The 23,556-nt window shown below is 42.4% G+C and overlaps 1 protein-coding gene across 2 annotated transcripts; it reads left to right on the top strand.

The window, feature by feature from the left end:
- The first annotated feature begins 1,730 nt into the window (after positions 1-1,730).
- On the top strand, positions 1,731-18,222 carry ghdc (GH3 domain containing). 2 transcript variants are annotated; one of them, XM_055922768.1, is made up of 11 exons: positions 1,731-1,831; positions 2,740-3,039; positions 11,257-11,453; positions 11,678-11,872; positions 12,315-12,434; positions 12,626-12,923; positions 15,669-15,864; positions 16,314-16,385; positions 16,566-16,699; positions 16,970-17,058; positions 17,373-18,222. In XM_055922768.1, the coding sequence occupies exons 2-11, from the start codon at positions 2,751-2,753 to the stop codon at positions 17,589-17,591; spliced, it is 1,809 nt and encodes a 602-aa protein (XP_055778743.1). In that variant the 5' UTR covers positions 1,731-1,831; positions 2,740-2,750; the 3' UTR covers positions 17,592-18,222. The 2 variants fall into 2 exon arrangements, with proteins under 2 accessions (XP_055778743.1, XP_055778733.1); XM_055922758.1 differs by lacking the exon at positions 1,731-1,831 and adding an exon at positions 2,139-2,445.
- Positions 18,223-23,556: the final 5,334 nt, after the last annotated feature.

Genomic DNA, 23,556 nt, shown 5'->3' with positions numbered 1-23,556 from the left:
ATCGTTCCCTTATGACATAGCTTGTACATCTCAATTGTTATATTATTATATTGCTCAATTGCTTATATAGGTCTATCTCATTAGTATCTTATTCATCATTTTAGGCAATGTTGGAATTATTTTATTGTTTTGCTTACTTTGTCTACTATAATTAGCTCATGTGCTTTTCTGGACAAGGAGGAGATACTACATAATGTTGTTGGGTCTGTAACCATGTTTGTCAGTGACAGTCTCTTCCCATTCAAATATTTGTTTTCAACAAAAAGTTCAGTAATAAACCCATGTAATTCCAGTTGATATTGCAAGGGTTGTTGTGTTTGCACAATGCGCTATCTGTGCCTCGGTATATTGTACATAAAAGTGGATCCTCATGATTGTATTTTCTTTCCTTTTTAGACCACATAGGCCTAATAAAATACTTCAAATGGTAGGCCAACTGCGTCTCTCTCTCTCTCTTTCTCTGTGTGGTGGTTTAAAGAACAGTTTAAGTTAAGGCCTCAACATCTTGCTGAGTTTATCTGAACTAACATCTCTCTGAATTTCTGCCGGTGTCCATTTTGAAAGTGCTGAACGAATAGGGCTACCTCGTCACAGCTAGTTTGCTTGTACTTGCTTTTACTTAGCGCTAAGTGTTAATGCTATAAGAATAAACATTATGAACATTTACTGAACATAAATGTAATAATGTTTGTGTATGGTTCAAAAGTCAAAACTCATTTTGGCGTTCGTTATTATTGAAGGAGAAAGAAGTTCTTATCCACAAGGAGTCAGGAGTAACCACATTTGTTTAAGCAAGTCAGCCATGTCAGCTATGTTTTTTTAAAAAGCAGGAAATGTGGCTGAATGAACTGTTTCGCTCGCTGCCAGACAAGGCTCCGCTGATAGCCAGGTGTAGAGGTGGTAAGGATTCACTCCATGGTGCTGAAAGGAAAGCTCTGCTGTTGGGCCAGCTTTATGTAGGCCCTAACAGTTTGTGGGCACTGTTATAGTGCAATTAATGCTGGCATGCATCTAAAAAAATATATGTTGATTGCCCCACCAAGATGTACATGCTAAAATTGCCACTGGGATCTGGTATACCTCAGATCTAAATCAGATTGGTATTGATTTTGAGGGGAAAATGACTGGGTGCTGTCGGTCTCGGATGGGAATATTACAGATACAATTAGGTTCAGATCTCAATTTTGGGATCCGAAAAGACCTCTACCTCCAATTCCTATGATATTGTACGACCACTAATCCATTTGTAATGTAATATAACGTAACATATCATGGGGGGGGGTCAAATTTATATCTCAAATGCTAGCCATTGCCCTGAGGCCTGACACCATGGAGGAGGAGGATGTCAGGGCCCAGAATTTCCTGCTGTGAATGCTGGGCTGCGGTCTGATGTCTCTCCAGGTGCCCCTGTCTCGTCATTTAACATTCAAACAGCCATGTTCTTGACACCTAAAATCCAACCAACACAAATACTGCAAGCACTCGTTGAAAAGCAGCCTTAAGTAGTAAGTCAGAGTAAGTGGAGAGACATTTGCTGCTGTTCAAATGTGGATTGGATTGGAGTGGAATTGTCTATGTTTGTATTTGCATGTCGTTTTCTCCGCCTTTTACCCGCAATGGATTGTTTTATTTTCTCGTTCACTACCCAGTACAGTAGGTGGCGGCAATACAGTTTATATGTTGTAGTCTGCCAATAAACTTCAAAGAAGAAGAAGAAGAAGAATCAGCAGAGAGGAAGAGGCGAAGCGAGAGGGGTATACTCCGCCCAAAATTTGTCTGCACAAATAAGACCATGAAGTGAGGAATTTTTGTATGGAGGTCAACAAAAAATGTAATTACTAATTTGCTATGTGAGGCTTATTTGATCGAATATAAGTGTCGTAAATGTTAGGTTGTGTAATATTCATATGTGTAAACATATGTTGCGAATGCACTGATATACGTGGACGACCGTGGCATTTCGGCAACTTAAAAAAAAATACTTTATATTGCAGTTGTGCCTGACATGCGTATCTGCCCTCTCATTGACTAGAATCACAGATAGTTTAGTCATACAAATCTTTGCTAGAATGGTCCCATGTGATCTCGCCTCCCTTCTATCTTTGACGAAATGTCCATTGTTAGTGGCCACTCGACCATCTTGTCTATATAATAGAACATCTTTGGTGACCGGTCGAAACAAGGAAGTGAAATTCTTGCTTTAAAACATCTTGCAAAGTGAAGAATCCTCATGTTTTAAACTTAGTTAACGGACTGGACAATGCTTTTCCATTCGTTAAAGTTAACAAATTTACCGTTTTAACGTGAACGAAAACCTTTTATCTTATTTTGAAATGTTTTATGAGTTGATCAGTTCGATGGCTATATTAGTGCGCTCGAAATTGATTTGTTGTGCATTAGTCATTACAATTCTCTCCATTATTATAGCCACTGGACAAAGTCTTGGTAAGCTACATTATGAATATTTGAAGTGAACCATTGCTTTGACTACTGAACTAATAGCCTAGCGGTGATGTATGTGCGCTTCCATGGTGATAGCCCTTTTAAATATTGTTTTTTTTCTTGGTGAAAAATAACTTCTTAGTCTATGTTCAGAAACAACTTAATCGAATATGAACAGCCTATTGCTATTTCTGACGAATGTAGATTGATCATGTTTATCGACTGATTGTTATGGATGTGTGTAGACCAACAGCGCTCTCGCGTGACCGATTCTGTGCTTTCCACCTTGTGTAACAGAGCTCCTCGGGATGCTGCGTCCTTTGCCCAGTGTGCTTGGAGTCCTGTCTTTGGGTGGAATGGCGCTGCTTTGGAGGGACATAAGCTCGAAAGTGAAAGGAGAGAACCGGACTTTGAGCAGTCTGCTAAGCCAGTATTTTGCCGTGAAGGCTGTGGGTTGGCTGGGTAAGCGGCAAAGAGGGAAACTGGAAGCCGATACTCTGAATATACGGCAAGTTCAAGAGGAAACTCTTCTAAAGCGCCTGCGCAAGAACGCGGACACGTGTTATGGAAAGCAGTATGATTTTAGCTCAATTAAAGGTAAACATTCCACGTATTTATAAGACACTTGCATAATAAGACACATTTGTTCACTTGCACAATATAGCCACCAATGACCATGCACGTTCTGCTCTCAGCATATTCGACCTCAGCAAAAGCTTGTGATGTAAGGTCATTATGCCAGTGATGTAACTTTTTGCTAAGTGATCGACTGCCTCTACTTTCTGATGACATGCTTGCGATAACTCACATCACATTTCCTCAAATTGCAATAAATTGTATGATGTAGGCTAGCCCAAGAATGTACTCTTTTAAAAGTAGTGAAGATGAGCCTACCATTACTAAAGCCTTTTCAGACTGTAAATCGGGTTCAGTCTTTTACCATTACGTCTTGATGTTACCAAATTAAAATATTGAAACTAACCTGGCCAGATAGTACGATTTGCATCAGTTCTGCCATCAACCAACCTGGCCAGATGGCAGAATTGATGCAAATCATACTATCTGGCCAGGTTGGTTGATGGCAGAACTGACGCAAAACGTACTATCAACCAACCTGGCCAGGTAGTATGATTTGTGTCAGTTCTGCAGTCACATTCTGAGATTGGTTTGCGAGACTGGTCAGCCGATTTAGGCTACGTCAACTGCAGCAGTGTATTTGATCTGTGCCAGCAGCTCAGAGAAGGCTGCATTTGCACCGCAATTCTGGGTATTCCTGCATCTGCCGGAACCCCTCTTTATACTTCTATTGGTCTATTTTTAACTTAAGACAGGTGTGAGGCAGGGGCGTTCAAGTACAGTAGGTGGCGTTAATGCACAACGTTGGATGCCAGCTGCGGATGAACCCTTCAGATGAAGAGGTGGGGAAATGGATATTGTCCATCGGTGTATGACTAGCTAGCTGCCACCGTCCCTTCTTCAATGGTGTTCATCTGTGGCATCCAACGTTACATTATTGTGCATTAACGCCACCTACTGTACTGGAGCACCCCAGCGTCCTGCCTGTCCTAACTTAAAAATATATCCCGCCTGTCGGGCACTGTTTTCCCGCAGTTCTTTTAACTTCTTGATGCACAGATCCCGATTACGGGATCATTTTCGTAAACAACCGCTGAATTGCAGAGCGCCAAATTTAAAAATATTTATAATCATAGAATCACAAGTGAAATATACCAAAACACAGCTTAGCTTGTTGTTAATCCGCCTATCGTGTCAGATTTTGAAAATATGCTTTACAGCGAAAGCAATCCAAGCGTTTGTGAGTTTATCAATCACTAGACAAAACAGTAAGAACAGCTAGCTCCAAATTAGCATGGTCACGAAAGTCAGAAAAGCAATAAAATTAATCGCTTACCTTTGATAATCTTCGGATGTTTGCACTCACGAGACTCCCAGTTACACAATAAATGTTCTTTTTGTTCGATAAATATTAGTTTTATAACCAAAAACCGCCATGCTACAACTTTGTCGGAGCCTTTAATTTGCAGACTTAGACCATGTCACAGTGAACGAGCCAAGACGTCTGACAATTGTTTACAACCTAAGAATTTGTCTACGAGGAAATTTGGTCTGGGACGGCAAAATCGTGGCATAAGTAGGCTAAAATTGTACAACCTGCAAAGATGTTTGTTTTTCCAGAGGTAGACTGTTTTGGCTGCCAGAGCCATTCAAATACTCCATCTAAACGTTAATGGATTCTCGATTGCTATACGATTCTAGAAATAAAGCCCTTTTTATATCACATCAAAATGAAATAATTTCACAAATGCAAAATATACTCTTTGTGTAGACTGTTTTAACCCGCTTTATCACAGTTTCGGGCGACAGTATTTTTCAGTTACAACACATTTCGGGCGGCCTTCTTCTGTTACACACAGGTGTTCGGAGCATGCTAGATGTTAATGCTAGATAGCTAATTAGCATAAGTGGTCGCCTCGGTCTTCCGTTTGTCTTCCATAAACACGTGCTGCAACGTGGAGCTAACCCTAAAGGCAAAGACTGTGCTAAAGGTGTGTGGTAATTTAAGCTTTATTATTAATTTTCGTTGATATGGAAGATACCTTCATCAATAGGCATTAAAGGTACACTACCGTTCAAGTTTGGGGTCACTTAGAAATGTCCTTGTTTTTGAAAGAAAAGCAATCTTTTTGTCCATTTAAAATAACCTTAAATTGTTCGGAAATACAGTGTAGACATTGTTAATGTTGTAAATGACTATTGTAGCTGGAAACGGCAGATTTTTTATGGAATATCTACATAGGCGTACAGAGGCCCATTATCAGCAACCATCACTCCTGTGTTCCAATGGCACATTGTGTTAGCTAATCCAGTTTATCATTTTAAAAGGCTAATTGATCATTAGAAAACCCTTTTGCAATTATGTTAGCACAGTTGAAAACTGTTGTTTTGATTAAAGAAGCAATAAAACGGAATTTCTTTAGACTAGTTCAGTATCTGGAGCATCAGCATTTGTGGATTCAATTACAGGCTCAAAATGGCCAGAAACAAAGAAAACTTTTATTTTGAAACTCGTCAGTATCCTTGTTCTGAGAAATGAAGGCTATTCCATGTGAGAAATTGCCAAAACTGAAGATCTCGTACAACACTGTGTACTACTCCCTTCACAGAACAGCGCTGTTCTGGCGCTAACCAATATAGAAAGAGTGGGAGGCCCCAGTGCACAACTGAGCAAGAGCACAAGTACATTAGTGTCTAGTTTGAGAAACAGACGCCTAACAAGTCCTCAACTGGCAGTTTCTTTAAATAGTAACCGCAAAACACCAGTCTCAACGTCAACAGTGAGGATGCAACTCTGGGATGCTGGCCTTCTAGGCAGAGTTGCAAAGAAAAAGCCATCTCTGTCCAGTGTCTGTGTTCTTTTGCCCATTTTAATCTTTTCTTTTTATTGGCCAGTCTGAGATATGGCTTTTTTTTGTTGTACTACTCGAGACCAAACGGTCTCGAGACCATGTATTGGGTGTCTCGGTCTTGTCTCTGTGTTGGATACATTTGTACTCTGTCTTTCGCGGACAGTGAGGATTCATAGTTTCTTGCCGAGACCATCTGGAGTAAAAAAAACTCATAATTCTCAGGTTCCATTCAGTCAGCGCATAAAACCGATTCGCCAGGCCAAATATATACACTCCTTTCTTGAAACATTAATATTGTTAGCCGTTGATGTTACTCTTCAATAACACAGACCCCAAAGCAAATCAGGGGGAAGAAAATAGGTTTATTCAAAGAGGACAAATCATAGATGTTATGCTGAGAGGTAGATGTCCTTAGTGATTCTCCTTCGAACAAAGGGACAGGATGTAGTTTTATAACCCAGCCCTAGCCTGTGGTTGATCAATTAGAATTCCTTGCAATACAACTGGGCCAATGGCCAAATAAGATGTATCCTATTTCAGGCTCAATGTATAACCAATTTGGACCAATGAACTTGCAATGTAGCTATGAGTCCCTGAGTGAAACTCCTCCCATGTATCTGACCCATTGATCATTAATCCCCTATTACAGAAAAAACACTTTCCATTGATTGTTAGTACTCTTTTGACTTTTAGTCCTCTTGACCTTTAGTAGTCTATTGATCTCTTGTCCTCTGTGCTGTGTATTACCTTCTCTTTTTATAAAACACAAAGGGCCAGTGGTGTAGTGGGCATTTTTTTTTCAGTGGGCATTGCTTCTACTCACTTAATCCCTATTGATGCGTATCAAAGTAGTGTAGTGGATGTATGTGACTTATCAATTATGTAGTACAATAGAGAAATCATGCACAAAGCACCCTACACAGTCGTAAAGCACGTGAAATATATATATTCACATGGACACAGCCTAGTTTCAGCAGAATATCATCTGAAGGCAGCAAGCGTGTGAAGCGCCCAACTGGTTTTGGGATGGAGCAGTTCCCAGAAGAATGGCATCGGTAGCTGGTAGGGTTTCAATTTACGTTATCTGCCAGTAAATGCTAACTAAGGCAACAATGGATATGCAAATCATGTGTTGAAAATGTTTAGTCCGAAATGTTGGTTAATAGGCTATTTGTGATGGGCTATTGTAATCATGTGCTGTTTGCATCAGGAGCGTCAACATGGATGGGCCTGGGTGGACAGAGGCCCACCCACTGGGGAGCCAGGCCCTGACAGGCCCACCCAATCAGATTGATGTGGTTTATTAAGCATTTTTGTGGACTTAGTATCACATTTTGTATTTTTTTCTATTAAAAAAAAGTGAAATTTGAGAGTGACAATCTGATTAATCTGTAGGAAAACTCATTAAAAAAACATAGGAAAACAGAATTTTCGACACCTTTCCTTCACTGAATGGGCCATTTGGGAACGTTTGGCAAAATTAGAATATACCCACTTCTTCAGGCACCACTACACCACTGCATAGGGCTGATGGAAAGACAGCAGTCACACACATCATGATGTTAAAAGGATGAACTCAGACATAATAAGCCAGTAGATCCTAATCATAAGAATACAAAAACACAACCATTAATAAAAACATTTTGCGTTTAGCACACAAAGTAACTGGTGACCTAAAGTTTTTAAAGTGGAACTGACATCATTTTAACTACTTTGCAAACATGAAACGTTCCAGCAGGTATATCTCACCTGTCACCCCCAAAGCCAATTCCTCCTTTGGCCTCCTTTCCTTCCAGTTCTCTGCTGCCAATGACTGGAACGAACTGCAAAAATCACTAGCGCTGGAGACTCTTACCTCCCTCACTAGCTTTAAGCAGCTGTCAGAGCAGCTCACAGATCACTGCCCCTGTACATAGCCCATCTGTAAACAGCCCTTCCAACTATCTCATCCCCATACTGTATTTATTTATTTATCTTGCTTCTTTGCACCCCAGTATCTCTACTTGCACAATCATCTTCTGCACATCTACCATTCCAATGACTAATTGCTATATTGTAATTACTTTGACACCATGGCCTATTTATTGCCTTACCTCCCTTAGCTTATTTCATTTGCACTCACTGTATATATATTTTTCTTTTTTTCTACTGTATTGACTGTATGTTTGTTTATTCCATGTGTAACTCTGTGTTGTTTTATGTGTCGAACTGCTGTGCTTTTTCTTGGCCAGGTTGCAGTTGTAAATGAGAACTTGTTCTCAACTAGCCTACCTGGTTAAATAAAGGTGAAATAAAAAAACAGACAACCATAATTTCAGTCAAAAATATCAAATTCCCAGTTTATGCCACAAAACCAACTTTATAAGAAGTTTTAAAAATAGGTTCCATTTGACACAACGTTCCATGACGTACACCAAGGTATTGTTGTCAGAATAGATGGATGCAGTTCAATGCATGATTAATATAATTCACCAATACATTTCTTGGTAGCCCCAAAAATATTGCTATCAGGTTGTAAATCCCAGCTGGCCTGGTACATTATTTGCTGCCTCGATTTGGGATGCACTGTTTCAGTTTCAATGACTCAATATTCTGGACAAACACAGACAAATGTAACTAAAGCTGGGAATGTAAATACAATCAAACTAGCAAGGGCAATGATCACAAGTCAGTCATAACATGGCTAATGGGTTAGCGTATCTATTTATGTAGCAAACTTAAAAACACAGAGCCTAAAGTTAGCTAGATGATCGGAGGATGTCATGTCATGCCATTGGAGGAGTGGCTGAGTAACAGAATTCTTCCCGTCATATAGTTTTGACGGCTATACACAGCTAGAGATACAGGTGTCATTTGGTTAGCTAGCAAGAACTTGAGCGACTGTTATACATTTAGCATATCTCTTGTGTTCGCAAATCCACTCTGGCTATCTACTCCAATTTTGGAGCACTCTCGTCTGTGTGTGCCAGAGCGCAGAACAACAGATGAATTCATGAACGTGCAACACCTGCTGAATATGACCGGTGTCAGTAAATGTAGACCAAAAAAAATAATAGTTAGTCAAGAATGCTCTAGATAACATGTAAACAACAGAACCAGCTCTGCTACAGCAAGTAAAATGGTCAGAGTGAGATGTTCTCTCTTTTGTGTCTGGAAGTAGCTAGCTAGCAAGCTAGCCAACTTTACCCAGTTAGCGTGGGTGCTTGGTTGGGACGAGCATGCGTTGGCAAGCAAGCTGCAGAAGGACGAGGAGGCTACAATTCCCCATTTATCAGTGTCATTTTAACTGCCAACTACGTGAAAAAGTTTGAGAGTGTCTATCAAATATCCCTTCATTAGATTTTAGCTCATCTTGCTCTGCAAGCATTAGTTGTTGACGTGCATAACTGGGGGAGAGAGAGCCTACCTTTTCATGGTTGTTTGATTGATAGGACTGTAAAATTCACAAATGTAAGAGGACTCCTGTGGTGTTTACATATTTGCAGAAATCCATTCAGGTATTTTGTGGCTTTTGGCGATTGCGCTCTAATGATGTAAAGTCGCGCTGTTGCAACTGCCTGTAACAGTCCAGTTCAAAGTGAATAATGGCAGGCCCGTGTGGCAAATGGCGTGTTTGTATAAAGGTCTACTGTAGCTCTGATTAGGCTATAGCGCACCAGTCTGTGTAGACTCCGGTCCTGGACAAGACAGGTGTGTTTTATTTACTGCAGTGTCTATTAATTATCCAAACGCACGCCCGCTTTCCCACTCTATAATGTTATAGAATTTTCACAAATGCCTCAGTATACCTAATTCCCAAACATTCTAAGAATTTATGAAAATTTGAAAATGACCATATCTAAGTGATCGCTTGTCAGAATTTTGTTTTTTTATGTGTCATATTCTTCCTGGGGGTGTATATGAGCAGATGGTAATAAGATTTCATGTTGCTAAAATGCTGTCAGTTCCACTTTAAATTCAACAATGTTTCACACCTAAGCTATTTTCAAAGAGATGGCTAACAGCAAGCACGTTGCAATAAAAATAACAGTTCCACTCACCAGATGATGATCATTTGAAGCTTAACTTCTTGTTGAAAGTTATTCTTGAAAAGGGAGAAGCTAACAAATTAGCAACAACATCCTCTTTGATTACACCTACTGCAGCCGCTGCAAACTAACCAACAACCAAAGCTAGCTAGCTAGATCGTGGGAATACTACTGCTCGCTATTGTGCAGAGACCGGTTGTCCTTCAACTGTATAAGGGCAACATTTCTTGAATGGCAGATGCCTTTTATCTAGCTTCTGGTGGCCTAGCCAATGACTTAGCTAGCTAGATTTATCTCCCCAGAGACCAGCAAAGAAAAATTCTGATTGGATATTTTTTTCTTTTCAGTGTCCACCTGTTCACCTTTCCAACAAAAACTGAAAAGATTAAATCAGAACATAATTGAAAATAAGAATATGATGATTATTCTATTATTAGAATCATTATTTTTTAAATCCTTAGCCTTTCTCTAAAGGCATAGAAGGCCCATTTGTTATCCACTATGTTTGGGTTAGTAAAAATGTGTTTATTTTCCCTCAGCATCCATTTTTCACTATTCTGACTGTCTAAAGAATCCATATGAACACAGAAATACTGGACATTTTGAACAAAATTACAATCATGTTCTTGAATTGGACTCACATTTTTCCGGTCTTGTTTTTGAATCGGTCTCGATTGAAGTGGTCTCGAACACAACACTGGGTAATGGTATGGGCAGGCGTAAGGTACGGACAACGAACACAATTGCATTTTATCGATGGCAATTTGAATGCACCGAGATACTGTGACGAAATCCTGAGGCCCATTCTGGTGCCATTTATCCGCCGCCATCACCTCATGTTTCATGATAATGCATGGCCCCATGTCGCAAGGATCTGTAGACAATTCCTGGAAGCTGAAAATGTCCCAGTTCTTCCATGGCCTGTATACTCACCAGACAAGGTCACCCATTGAGCATGTTTGGGATGCGCTGGATCGACGTGTACGACAGCGTGTTCCAGTTCCCGCCAATATCCAGCAACTTCACACAGCCAATGAAGAGGAGTGGGACAACATTCCACATGCCACAATCGACAGCCTGATCAACTATATGCAAAGGAGATGTCGCGCTGCATGAGGCAAATGGTGGTCACACCAGATACTGACTGGTTTTCTGATCCACGCCCCTAATGTTTTGTAAGGTATCTGTGAACAACATATGCATATCTGTATTTCCAGTCGTGAAATCCATAGATTAGGGCCTACTGAATTTATTTACATTTACTGATTTCCTTATATGAACTGTAAAATCGTTTAAATTGTTGCTTTTTTAAATATTTTTGTTCAGTGTACAATTCAGACAATGTTCTGTGTTCTCAGACTGTGAGGCCTTTCGTACACGTCACCCGGTTACGACGTACGAGCACTATCGTGAGCTGGTGACGCGAGTGGCTGCTGGAGAAGAGAAGGTCCTCATAGCTGAGAAACCCCTTATCTTAGCCATGACATCGGGTACATCTGGGGCCAGCGCCATGCTGCTGAGCACCAAGGACACCAACACAGAGTTCTTCCTACAGGTCAGTCAGTGGAAATGCTCCCTATTAGCCCCAATGACAACTTTCCTTAGATACCTTTACTTGTTGGCATCTGTAGTGGTGAAATCAAAGCTTTCACCTATCCAATTGTAAATACTGATCTTATAGGAAGAGAGGATGACCATTTTATTTTGGTCATGACTGTGTGTGTGTGTGTGTGTGTGTGTTCTTGACACTCTCTCACTGTGTGTGTCCGTCCACCCCAGGGAGTGGCTGTGTGTCTTGATGCCATGCGGCGTGTGTTCCCGGCCAGCGACAGCCTCCAGCGCACCACCAAGCTCTTCTACTCGCCCACCTTTCGCCAGTCTGAGGCAGGCATCCCCATTGGGCCTAACTCCTCCACCCCGGCTTCGTCCCGCCACATGCTCAACCTATACACCACACCCGCACCCGCCTTCCAGGTAGGGTTGGCACCAGGGTTGTGTTCATAAGGGCACGCTGCAGCAAAATGTTTTGCAACGGAAAGGAAAACACTTTTCTTATTGGTTCATGTAGTATGTCTTTTCTGTTTTCTTCCGTTTAATTTCTAATAAACAAGACCCAGAATAGAATAGTGCGGTTTTGTAAGTTTCGTGAGACATGAAAATGTGCATTCTGTGTTTGCCTTGGCTTTCTGGGCATCCCCAACGTACGCATGCTTGGAGTGGCAGAGGGTCAGTGCCTTGCTCAAGGGCATAACGGCGGAAGAAACAGAATGCTGTTGTCACAGAAAACATGTTTATCAAATTGTAAAGTGTAAATATGCTACTACGATAAACAGGGAAACAAAAGTTATCATTGTGTCTTTTTGAACTTGAACACACTTCTACATTACTATATTTATGGTGCCAACCTCCCATCCAGGTGCCCAGTGAGAGAGACACCCTCTACCTGCACCTCCTCTTTGCCCTCAAAGACCCCAGCGTGGGCACCCTGGAGTCCAACTTCGCCTCCACTGTCTTTTATGCCTTCAGTGCCCTCCAGGTACTGTAGCTAGAGATAAACACACATACCAGGATTGGGAAAGCTGGTTTACTATATTGTGTAAATACTGTAGAGTTGTACTCTTATGTAAAGAGTACATAGGATAACCCTCCATTGCAGAACTCTTATTAATGTGTCATTATTTATATTTGACGATGCCATCTTCTGTCCGCCCCTCTCTCCTCCCCCAGGAGCGTTGGCAGGAGCTGGTGGAGGACATCAAGCTGGGTCGGGTCAGCCCTGCTCTGGCCCTGGAGCCAGGGGTGAGGGCCAGCCTGGAGGCCCAGATGAAGCCAGACCCGGAGCGCGCCACCCAGCTCCTGACCCACTTCCAGCAAGGCTTTGTGGGCATCGCGCGGCGCCTGTGGCCCCAGCTCAACCTGGTGCTGGCTGTGGACTCTGGATCTAATCAGATCTATGGGGAGATGCTGCGGGAGCGCTATTGCCAGGGGATTCCCTTCTACTCACCCTTCTACGCCGCCACCGAGGGTGAGTGCACAGGAGACTCATCACCTTGTGACATCAAGAGTATACAGGCTTCATCTATTAAGAATGTCTGCCTCTTACAGTGCGTGTGTGCATGCAAGTGTGGTAGTTGGTTGAAGCCAAAATTATAGCAAAGACCATAACATAATCAGTGCTTAATTTAGACTAAAATAGGTGCCGGTACTCATTTTGGGTGCCAGTACTTCTCCGTGGCTGACGTGAGTAAAACATTAAAACGTGTTAACCCTCGCAAGGCTGCTGGCCCAAACGGCATCCCTAGCCGCATCCTCAAAGCATGCGCAGACCAGCTGGCTGGTGTGTTTACGGACATATACAATCGCTCCCTATCCCAGTCTGTTGTCCCCACATGCTCCAAGATGGCTACCATTGTTCCTGTACCCAAGAAGTCAAAGATAACTGAACTAAATGACAACCGCCCCGTAGCACTCACTTCTGTCACCATGAAGTGCTTTGAGAGACTAGTCAATGGTCATATCACCTCCACCTTTCCGGCTACCTTAGACCCACTACAGTTTGCACACCGCCCCAACAGGTCCACAGACGACGCAATCGCCATCACACTGCACACTGCCCTATCCCATCTGGACATAAGGAATACCTATGTAAGAATGCTGTTCATTGACTACAGCTCAGCATTCAACACCATAGTACCCTCCAAGCTCATCAACAAGCTGGAGGCCCTGGGTCTCAACCCCGCCCTGTACAATTGGGTCCTGGACTTCCTGACGGGCCGACCCAGTTGGTGAACGTAGGAAGCAACATCTCCACTTCGCTGATCCTCAACACTGGGGCCCCACAAGGGTGCGTGGCCATGCACGCCTCCAACTCAATCATCAAGTTTGCAGAAAACACAACAGTAGTGGGCTTGATTACCAACAACGACGAGACGGCCTACAGGGAGGAGGTGAGGGCACTCGGAGTGTGGTGTCAGGAAAACAACCTCTCACTCAACGTCAACAAAACAAAGGAGGTGATCTTGGACTTCAGGAAACAGCAGAGGGAGCACCCCCCCTATCCACATCGAAGGGACAGCAGTGGAGAAGGTGGAAAGTTCCTCGGCATACACATCACAGACAAACTGAAATGGTCTACTCACACAGACAGTGTGGTGAAGGCGCAACAGCGCCTCTTCAACATCAGGAGGCTGAAGAAATTTGGCTTGTCACCCAAAACCCTGACAAACTTTTATAGATGCACAATCGAGAGCATCCTGGCGGGCTGTATCACAGCCTGGTACGGCAACTGCACCGCCATCAACCGCAAGGCTCTCCAGAGGGTGGTGCGGTCTGCACAATGCATCACCGGAGGCAAACTACCTGCCCTCCATGACACCTACAGCACACGATGTCACAGGAAGGCCATACAGATCATCAAGGACATCAACCACCCGAGCCACTGCCTATTCACACCGCTACCATCCAGAAGGCGAGGTCAGTACAGGTGCACCAAAGCTGGGACCGAGAGACTGAAAAACAGCTTCTATCTCAAGGCCATCAGACTGTTAAACAGCAATCACTAACTCCAAGAGCCTGCTGCCTACATTGAGACCCAATCACTGGCCAGTTTTAATAAATTGATCACTAGTCACTTTATACAATGCACTCTAAAAACAAAAGTCACTTTAATAATGTTTACATATCTTACATTACTCATATCACATGTATATACTGTATTTTATACCATCTATTGCTCCTTCCCTGTGCCGCTTGACCATCGCTCATCCATATACTTACATGTACATATTCTCATTCACCCCTCTAGATTTGTGTGTATTAGGTAGTTGTTGGGGAATTGTTAGATTACTTGTTAGATATTACTGCACTGTCAGAACTAGAAGCACAAGCATTTTGCTACACTCGCATTAACATCTGCTAACCATGTGTATGTGACAAATAAAATTTGATTTGATTTTATGCTTATTTATAAAACCCTCTTAGGCCTCATTCCCCCCTATCTGAGATATCTACTGCTATCCTCATCCTCCACATACAACACCCGTTCTGACAGTCACATTCTCTTAAAGGTCCCCAAAGCACACACATCCCTGGGTCGCTCCTCTTTTCAGTTTGCTGCAGCTAGCGACTGGAACGAGCTGCAACAAACACTCAAACTGGACAGTTTTATCTCAATCTCTTCATTCAAAGACTCAATCATGGACACTCTTACTGACAGTTGTGGCTGCTTTGACGGATGTATTGTTGTCTCTACCTTCTTGCCCTTTGTGCTGTTGTCTGTGCCCAATCTTTGTACCATGTTTTGTGTTGCTACCATGTTGTTTTTATGTTGTGTTGCTACCATGCTGTGTTGTCATGTGTTGCTGCCTTGCTATGTTGTCTTGAGTCTCTCTTTATGTAGTGTTGTGTTGTCTCTTGTAGTGATTTGTGTTTTGTCATATATATTTTTTAAAATCCCAGCCCCCGTCCCCGCACGAGGCCTTTTGGTAGGCCTTCATTGTAAATAAGAATTTGTTCTTAACTGACTTGCCTTGTTAAATAAATAAAAATATATTTAGGTGCAGGAATTCCACAATACTTTTGAACTAATCGGCTAAAGAGGTGCAGGGGCTCAAGCAGTAGTAAATCTGAGGTGCCAGTGCTCAGCTCCGGTGAGCACCAGCCCAAGTCAAGCACTGAACATAATTTAGATGGTACTACACGTGTGTCTGTGTCTCTGTGTTCCTGCACTCTTACGTTATGTCTGTGTGTTAACATCCCTGTGCCCCTGCAGGTCTGATTGGGGTGAACCTGTGGCCTGAGGAGGAGCGGAGGAGGTACTTGCTGTGTCCTCGCTCCATGTTCTGTGAGTTCCTCCCAGAGGCCAGTTTGGACCAGGAGACACCCGAAAAACACACACTGCTCATGGAGGAAGTGCAGGAGGGACACAGTTATGAGCTGGTCGTCACCAACGCATCTGGACTCTTCAGGTAAAACATCATTGTACTTTAAAACATGCTAATATCAGGTATTTTGACTTCCATTGGTTTTTGGTTGGAAAAATCATTACGTGTTATGAAGAATCAGACTTTAATGTAACTTCAAACCAAGTTACTGAGCAAAGTCACAATCCTTTCAGAGACCTTAGGATGATTTGGTCATGAAATTTAAAACTTGCTATTATTGGGTACATTGACTTCCATTGGAAAATGCTAAAGTTGGCAAAAAAATGGCAGTGGCTAAGTGTAAAAAAAAAAGAAGTGTGGATTACACTCTGCCCTTGTCCATAGACTGCTTACAAGGTAGGGAAACAAATATAACATTTTGTAATTTGAGTGAACTATCCCTTTAACTGAAGCTCCTCCTGTTGTTATCCAAGCACTGCATTTGTGTTGACTGATATGTGATTTGACAGGGATATCTCTTATTTGTCTCATAGATATCGTATGGGAGATGTAGTAAAAGTGGTTGGCTTCCACAATCAGTGTCCAGTTGTGGAATTTCAATACAGGTACAGTACTGCATCCGGTGTGTACCTTATCTGTACGTACGTGGGTTTGTGAGAATACCTGTGTGCTGATGGGGATAGATGCTGAGGGGATGGTATCTCTGCCTGTGTGTGAGACAGTTCTAAAGTACTCTGTGTGTGTGCTTGTGTGTGTTCGTTTATGTACATGACCGGTGTGTGTAGGCGGGGTCAGATGCTGAGTGTGCGGGGGGAGAAAGTGTCTGAGGTGATGTTTCTGGGGGCTCTGAAGCGAGCCATCAGCCAGTGGCCCGGGGCTCAGCTAGTTGACTACTGCTGCGCAGAGAGCGCCATAATGGGTAAGACGGCTCTCTACTTGCTTTTGTAGTAGTGCCAATTGGTGTAGGGTGAAAGTTGTTCCTAGACGCTGATCTTAGGTCAGTATTGCTTTTCCCCCTCTACTGGTTAAAGTTAGGATTTGGGGAGGGAAAGCTGATCCTAGATCTGTACCTAGGGGAAACTTCACCCCAGAGTGATGCTAGGGCGATTAGACCATTGAAGACATGGCATTCTGTATGTGGGCTCCAGATTGATTTGTGCAGTGGTTGATCATCACGTATCTGTTGCAGGAGAGTCATGTGGAGGTTCTGATCCTCACTATCAAGTGTTTTTGGAGCTAAAGGGGGTGAGGAACCTGACAGAAGAGCAACGCTACAAGGTAGGGAAATGTTTGTGTTCAGTTTCACTTGTTTAATTTCAGTACCTGTCAACATGAGTTCGCGTTCATTTCTTTGTTTTATGCCAATTCCCGGAGGACGTATTTCATAACTTGTTTTGGTTGTGTGGTTACGATGGAAAATAATATATTGCTCCTGAAATCCCTTCTATTTTGCCCCTCTTCTCTTTCTCAATCTCTAACTCCCTCTCTTTCACACATACTCTAAAATACCCTCTCGCTTGCTCGCACACACATACAAACAAAACAAAAATATACCCATACACACACACACCCCACCTGCATTTGTTCACCAGTTGGACCAGTGTGTCCAGGAGGACTCGGCCGTCTACAAGTCGTTCCGGTTCAAAGGCAGCATCGGACCAATGAGAGTGCAGATGGTGGCAGAGGGTGCATTCAAGGAGCTGCGTAAACAAATGATGACCTTCTCCAACACCTCGGCCAACACGTTCAAAATGCACCGCGTACTACGCAGAAAGGAGTATGCCGACTTCTTGTTAGGGAAGACCATCTGAACGGCATTATGGGAAGTAAACTCGACCGGAGAGTGGAGACGTGTGTTGTGCACTGCAACCGCGGAGAGGAATATTATTCTCTACGAAAGTGAATGTCATTTGTTGACATAGTCATTTTAGGAGACAGGCAATCTGTGAAAATGACAAGTTACAACTATCGTTTGGTAACCCACTGAGCAGCTACAGCGACATGGGTATTTAAAATCATATGAGGACTTCTACTTTCTTATAATGGACACCATCTGTGTGTTAGAAACAAAGTCCAACTGGTTGTCTTGTCAACATTCTCCACCCCTTACATGGTGGAAATCAGTATCTTTCCCTCCAAACTTAGACAAAAAATCACTCAAGTCTTTCGACAATAATGGAACAACTGATTGTAAATCCACAGGCATCTAATGCCTACTCCTTCAGTGAAGATGATTTTCTTGCTCTTTTGGACAGTTAAACCTGTGGTGGATAAACTTTACATACAATGTTTATGGACATTATAATATGTTACATTTTGTTTTGTCCATATCTTGTCCAACTTCATGCACTGACTTTGCCCTTTGAACCTTGACATTTACAGACAAAATTCAGTCTTGTACAACAATGATTTTTATTTGCAAATAAAAGTGCTAATACTGTATTCTGTTCTTACTCTGTCTTACACCTCCACAGCGAGGTCAACAGGAGAGTAGTGAGAGTGGAGCTGGCCTCTAGCAAGATGGCCAAGGGTCTCAATTCCTGAAGGGCTGTTTGTCTGCTGGTTTTTGTTAATTTCCTTTCAATTTGTGTCCAATTAAGACCTAGACCTAGAGGGGAGTTCCTAACTAATCAATTACCTTAATTGACCAATCAAGCAGCAGGAAAAGTGAAAACCTGCAGACAGGACTGGGGTTTGACATATGCTCCAGACCAGAGCCCGGTTTCCCAAAAGCATCTTAACTTCATCATTGGAACCTTCGTAGGAGCATCGTTTAATCTCCAAACTGTTTTCCAAAACCATCGTTAGTGAAGTTGCACTTGAAAACGCTGGTTATTTGCCGACTGCTTCAGACCACTGGTAGAACAGCTCAACCTGGTCTAGTAGCATTTCGCATGAATCTGTACGTAAATCAGAGACACTCCACTTAGTATGATATGTTACCTTACGTATGATATGTATTCATTTGTGGATGTCCATCGCCCATTTTGTATGATGTTACAAATTTACAATTTGCTAAATGTACAATATGTTAAGAATTTGCTAAACTTATGATATGTTACGAGTTATAGCTAGCTGGCTAACGTCAGCTAGGCTAGGGGTTAGGGTTAAGTTTTGGAGTTGGGTTAAAGGGTTAAGGTTATGCAAAGGGTTAGCTAAAAGGAATAGGTTTAGAGGAGGGGTTAGCTAAAAGCATTAGGGGAAAGGTTAGCTAACATGCTAAGTAGTTGCAAAGTAGCTAAAAAGTAGGAAATAGATGAAAGTTGCTAATTAGCTAAAATGCTCAAGTTGTCCGTGATTCGAAACCTTTGGGTTGCTAGACTTTTGAGTTATACGTTATACCACCCTACTTCCGTGTTTTCTTTAAGTAACCAAACAAAACGGATTTACTTTTACTATGTTACGTCTAGTCTATGAGACCAGGCTCAACAGCTAAGTGCTTTGTTCGATTTTTTTGTTGTTGCCTTTACTCGTCACAATATACACAGAAGAGCTCCACTAAACATATAATCAAGCTGTTTATCTGTCTCTCTGTGACCGTCGATAACTTGGAAACGAAGTTGACTACAAATACAGTTGCCAATGTCTTTGCAATTGAACAAGCGAATGATAAAAAGATGTGTAAAATGAAAACCAAGATGACTGCATTAAAAAATAAATATAGTAGGCCTATACTCTACCTAGGCCTATACAGTATTTAAATCGTATTGAAATAAATGTAATGTTTGGTCAATTGAGTTCTATTTGTATGTGATATATACAGTGCCAGTCAAAAGTTTGGACACACCTACTCATTTAAGGGTTGAGCACTTGTTGGCTGCTTTTCCTTCACTCTGCGGTCCAACTCATCCCAAACCATCTCAATTGGGTTGAGGTCACGTGATTGTGGAGGCCAGGTCATCTGATGCAGCACTCCATCACTCTCCTTCTTGGTCAAGTAGCCCTTACACAGCCTGGAGGTGTGTTTTGGGTCATTGTCCTGTTGAAAAACAGATGATAGTCCCACTAAGCACAAACCAGATGGGATGGCGTATTGCTGCAGAATGCTGTGGTAGACATGCTAGTTAAGTATGCCTTGAATTCTAAATAAAACGGTGTCACCAGCAAAGCAGCTCCACACCATCACACCACCTCCTCCAAGCTTCACGGTGGGAACCACACATGCAGAGATCATCCGTTCACCTACTCTGCTTCTTAAAGACATGGCAGTTGGAACCAAGAATCTCAAATTTGGACTCATCAGACCAAAGGACAGATTTTCACCGGTCTAATGGCCATTGCTCGTGTTTCTTGGCCCAAGCAAGTCTCTTCGTCTTATTGGTGTCCTTTTTAGTAGTGGTTTCTTTGCAGCAATTTGACTTTGGAGGCCTGATTCACGCTGTCTCCTCTGAACAGTTGATGTTGAGATGTGTCTCTTACTTGAATTCTGTGAAGCATTTCTTTGGGCTGCGATCTGAGGTGCAGTTAACTCTAATGAACTTATCCTCTGCAGCAGAGTTAACTCTGGGTCTTCCTTTCCTGTGGTGGTCCTCATGAGAGCCAGTTTCATCATAGCGCTTGATTGTTTTTGCGACTGCACTTTAAGAAAATTTTAAAGTTCTTGACATTTTCCACATTGACTGACCTTCATGTCTTAAAGTATTGATGGACCGTCGTATCTCTTAGCTTTTTTGAGCTGTTCTTGCCATAATATGGACTTGGTCTTTTATCAAATAGGGCCATCTTCTGTATACCCCACTACCTTGTCACAACACAACTGATTGGCTCAAAATGCATTAAGAAGGAAAGAAATTCCACAAATTAAATTTTAAGGCACACCTGTTAATTGAAATGCATTCCAGGCGACTACTTCATGACTACCTCAGCTGTGATCAAGGCAAAGGGTAGCTATTTGAAGAATCTCAAATATATTTTGATTTATTTAACACTTTTTTTTGGTTACTACATGATTCCATATGTGTTATTTCATAGTTTTGTTGTCTTCACTTATTCTACAATGTAGAAAGAAGGGGGAAAAAAATCTATGAGTAAGTGTTCTAAAACTTTTGACTGGTAGTGTGTGTGTATATATCATTTATGCCTCAATATAATTTGTGCCTCAATATCGTGATGTGTAACATGCGCAATGACGTGCCAAATTAATCTGAGTGCATTACTATAGGGTAAGCATTAGAATAAACCACCTCAATATTTGCAGCCATATCTCTCTAGGATCTGATCCTCATCAGTATTGTGTAACAATTATAATGATGAGGTAAGATTAGAATGGAGAAAGCTTATCAGAGCGCAATGCTGCCTTTCTTTCAAACCTATCAGTATTGACACATGCTCCAACGATGCACTTAGCTAACATTCTTTCTGCCTGGTGTTTTGGGAAATGCATGTTACATCTTCGGGCTGTTGTAGGAAAGATGTATAATTAAAACACTCATAAGCCTAATATCCTTCGTTATCAGGAAACCACGCCCGGGGCTGTTCAATTCCACTCTCCATTCTCTCACTGATGCCCGAGAACAGGGTTTCCCAAACTTGGTCCTGGGGCCCACCCTGGGTGCACGTTTTGTTTTTTTTGCCCTAGAACTACACAGCTGGTTCAAATAATCAAAGCTTGATGAGTTGGTTATTTAAATCAGCTGTGTAGTGCTATGCCAAAACGTGCACCCGGGGGTGCAAAAAGTTTGGGAAAAGTTTGGGAAAGTTTGGGAAACCCTGCCCTATAGTCTAGAGCAGGGTTGTTCAATGTCAGTCCTGGAGGGCCAAACCACTTAAGTTTTTTGTTTTTGCCTGTTAGTTAATTGCACTCACCTGGTGTCTCAGGTCTGAATTAGTCCATTTATTAGAAGGAAAGGATGAAAAACAGAAGCGTTTTCGGGAACTCCAGGTCAACATTGAATATCCCTGCTCTAGACTCTAGAGGGCACTAGTGCCCATTGTGAGAATGGAGAGTGGAATTGAACAACTCTGGGCTGGTTTCCCGATAGCAATGGAACTTGAAAGCTCTGCAATGTATTGGGTTCTGAATGAAGAGTATGTTGTTAATTTTATTCTCATGCCCTGCCCGTCCTCTGTGCTCAAAAGTGGGCTAGTATTTTTAGAAACGTCCCAATTTGCCAGAGATTTGACACTGCTCTCAATCTGGTCAGGCTTCTTTCTGTGATTAGACAAACCAAGAGAAAATGACGAGAGCTAAATTTACCTCATCAAGACCTCATCACTCCTACCCTTCCAAGTTGGCGATCTGAAAGTGTCCAAAAATCTTGTATCTGAAGCATTTTACTAGGGGGGAGGGAGAGTACGAAGCAAGAGGCTCATCTCGTTAGCTTTTTAAAAAATCATAATTTGGTTGCGTTGTTAAAATCCATATCATGTCAATATGTGATGGTTGGTCTCTTTTCCCTTTCCATTGGCCAAAACTCTTCATATGCTCTCTTTTGTCATTTAGCCACTTGGGGGTGAATCACATTTTCACATATGTATTGACATGTATGTATGTATTGACACATATGTATTGACATGTATTGACATGTATTGACCTCAATGTATTGACCTACAGTAACTGAAGTTTGACTTCAGTGGAGATTTGCCCTTTGTTATGATTACCGGCCGCCGCACCAAAGGCCCCTCCTGCAAATCAGGCAGATCGGGCGGTGACCGCAGCGAAAGTTAGATCACCTGCTTGACAGCATGGCATCTTTTAATAAAAAATATACAGCACTGCAATGGCATGTTTGCTCTGCGTAAAGACGTCTTTAGATTAGGTTCAAACACCGCTACAGTAGGATGTAGGATTGTAGCCTTAGACGGCTTCAAGAAAGCCATAAATACGCCAGTGTTTATCACATAGAGTATAAGAATATCAGCCACAGCGGATCAAGATATTCAACCCCTGCTTAACTTTCTAACACGTTTAATCTGATAGAGGCTGCTGGTATAAAATGTGGTCCCTGGTGTGTGTGTGTGTGTGTGTGTGTGTGTAGAGCCCTCACATGCCCAGAGGATTCAAACACAGCTCAGCTCACCACATCTGCTCAGATTACTGGGTTATTCAACATGAACAACCGCGGGTAGTTTTACGAATGGTGGCCTGAAAGATTTCTCAATGGCTTATATATAGACCACAGGATCCAGTAGTGATGACTTGATGTGAAGGAAGCATGCGTGCTGCCGAGACATACGTGCTAAGATTATGTAGTAGCAGCTATACAACTTAGAGACCTAGCCACAGCTGAGACTGAATCAGACCTATAGGTGAGCATAGGGCCAAAGAGCAACAGCATACAGTTAACTCCACGTTTACCTGAGTTAACCTATCCCCCCCCCCCCCCCCCCCCTACAGGGCTATAGGAGGAGGGCACTACATCTCCAGTGTCGTGGAAAGGGAAACTGCATGGGCAATCGTTGTAGTCTCACCTATGGCTCTATTCTACCCCACTGCGTTAGGCTTTGGGGGTAGAAGGGAACAGAGAGGTGTGGGGTGGTGGCGGTGGGGCATATATAATGCATTGGTCTCTTTATTTGTGACAAGAGGAGATGGATGCACTACAAGGAGGCAGGACAATGAAGCCCCATTAAAAATGGATTACAGCGAATAGCTCAGAGGGGGTTCTTATTTTCCTACTTATCCTAGCTGTATTTATATATCTACTACTAGTACAGTACAGCTGGTTTCTCTCTGGATTAGTCCCTCATCGTGCTCTCACGCTCTCTTTCTTTCTCCTCTCATCTCTTTCTCTCTGTATTTTCTGTGTCTTCCGCTTTCCGCCCTGCTGTCTCGTT

This window comes from Salvelinus fontinalis, chromosome 1 (genome assembly GCF_029448725.1).
Source record: "Salvelinus fontinalis isolate EN_2023a chromosome 1, ASM2944872v1, whole genome shotgun sequence".
NCBI lineage: Eukaryota > Metazoa > Chordata > Actinopteri > Salmoniformes > Salmonidae > Salvelinus > Salvelinus fontinalis.
Note: the sequence above shows the minus strand (reverse complement) of the source record. Positions and strands in the feature narration are given on the sequence as shown.

Excerpts from the sequence above, each read along its gene's own strand:
- ghdc (XM_055922758.1), top strand. The coding sequence starts at position 2,334 with ATGTTTTATGAGTTGATCAGTTCGATGGCTATATTAGTGCGCTCGAAA. Across the intron at positions 2,446-2,739 it reads AGCCACTGGACAAAGTCTTG|AGCTCCTCGGGATGCTGCGT; the intron begins GTAAGCTACATT and ends CTTGTGTAACAG. Across the intron at positions 12,435-12,625 it reads ATGCCTTCAGTGCCCTCCAG|GAGCGTTGGCAGGAGCTGGT; the intron begins GTACTGTAGCTA and ends CTCCTCCCCCAG.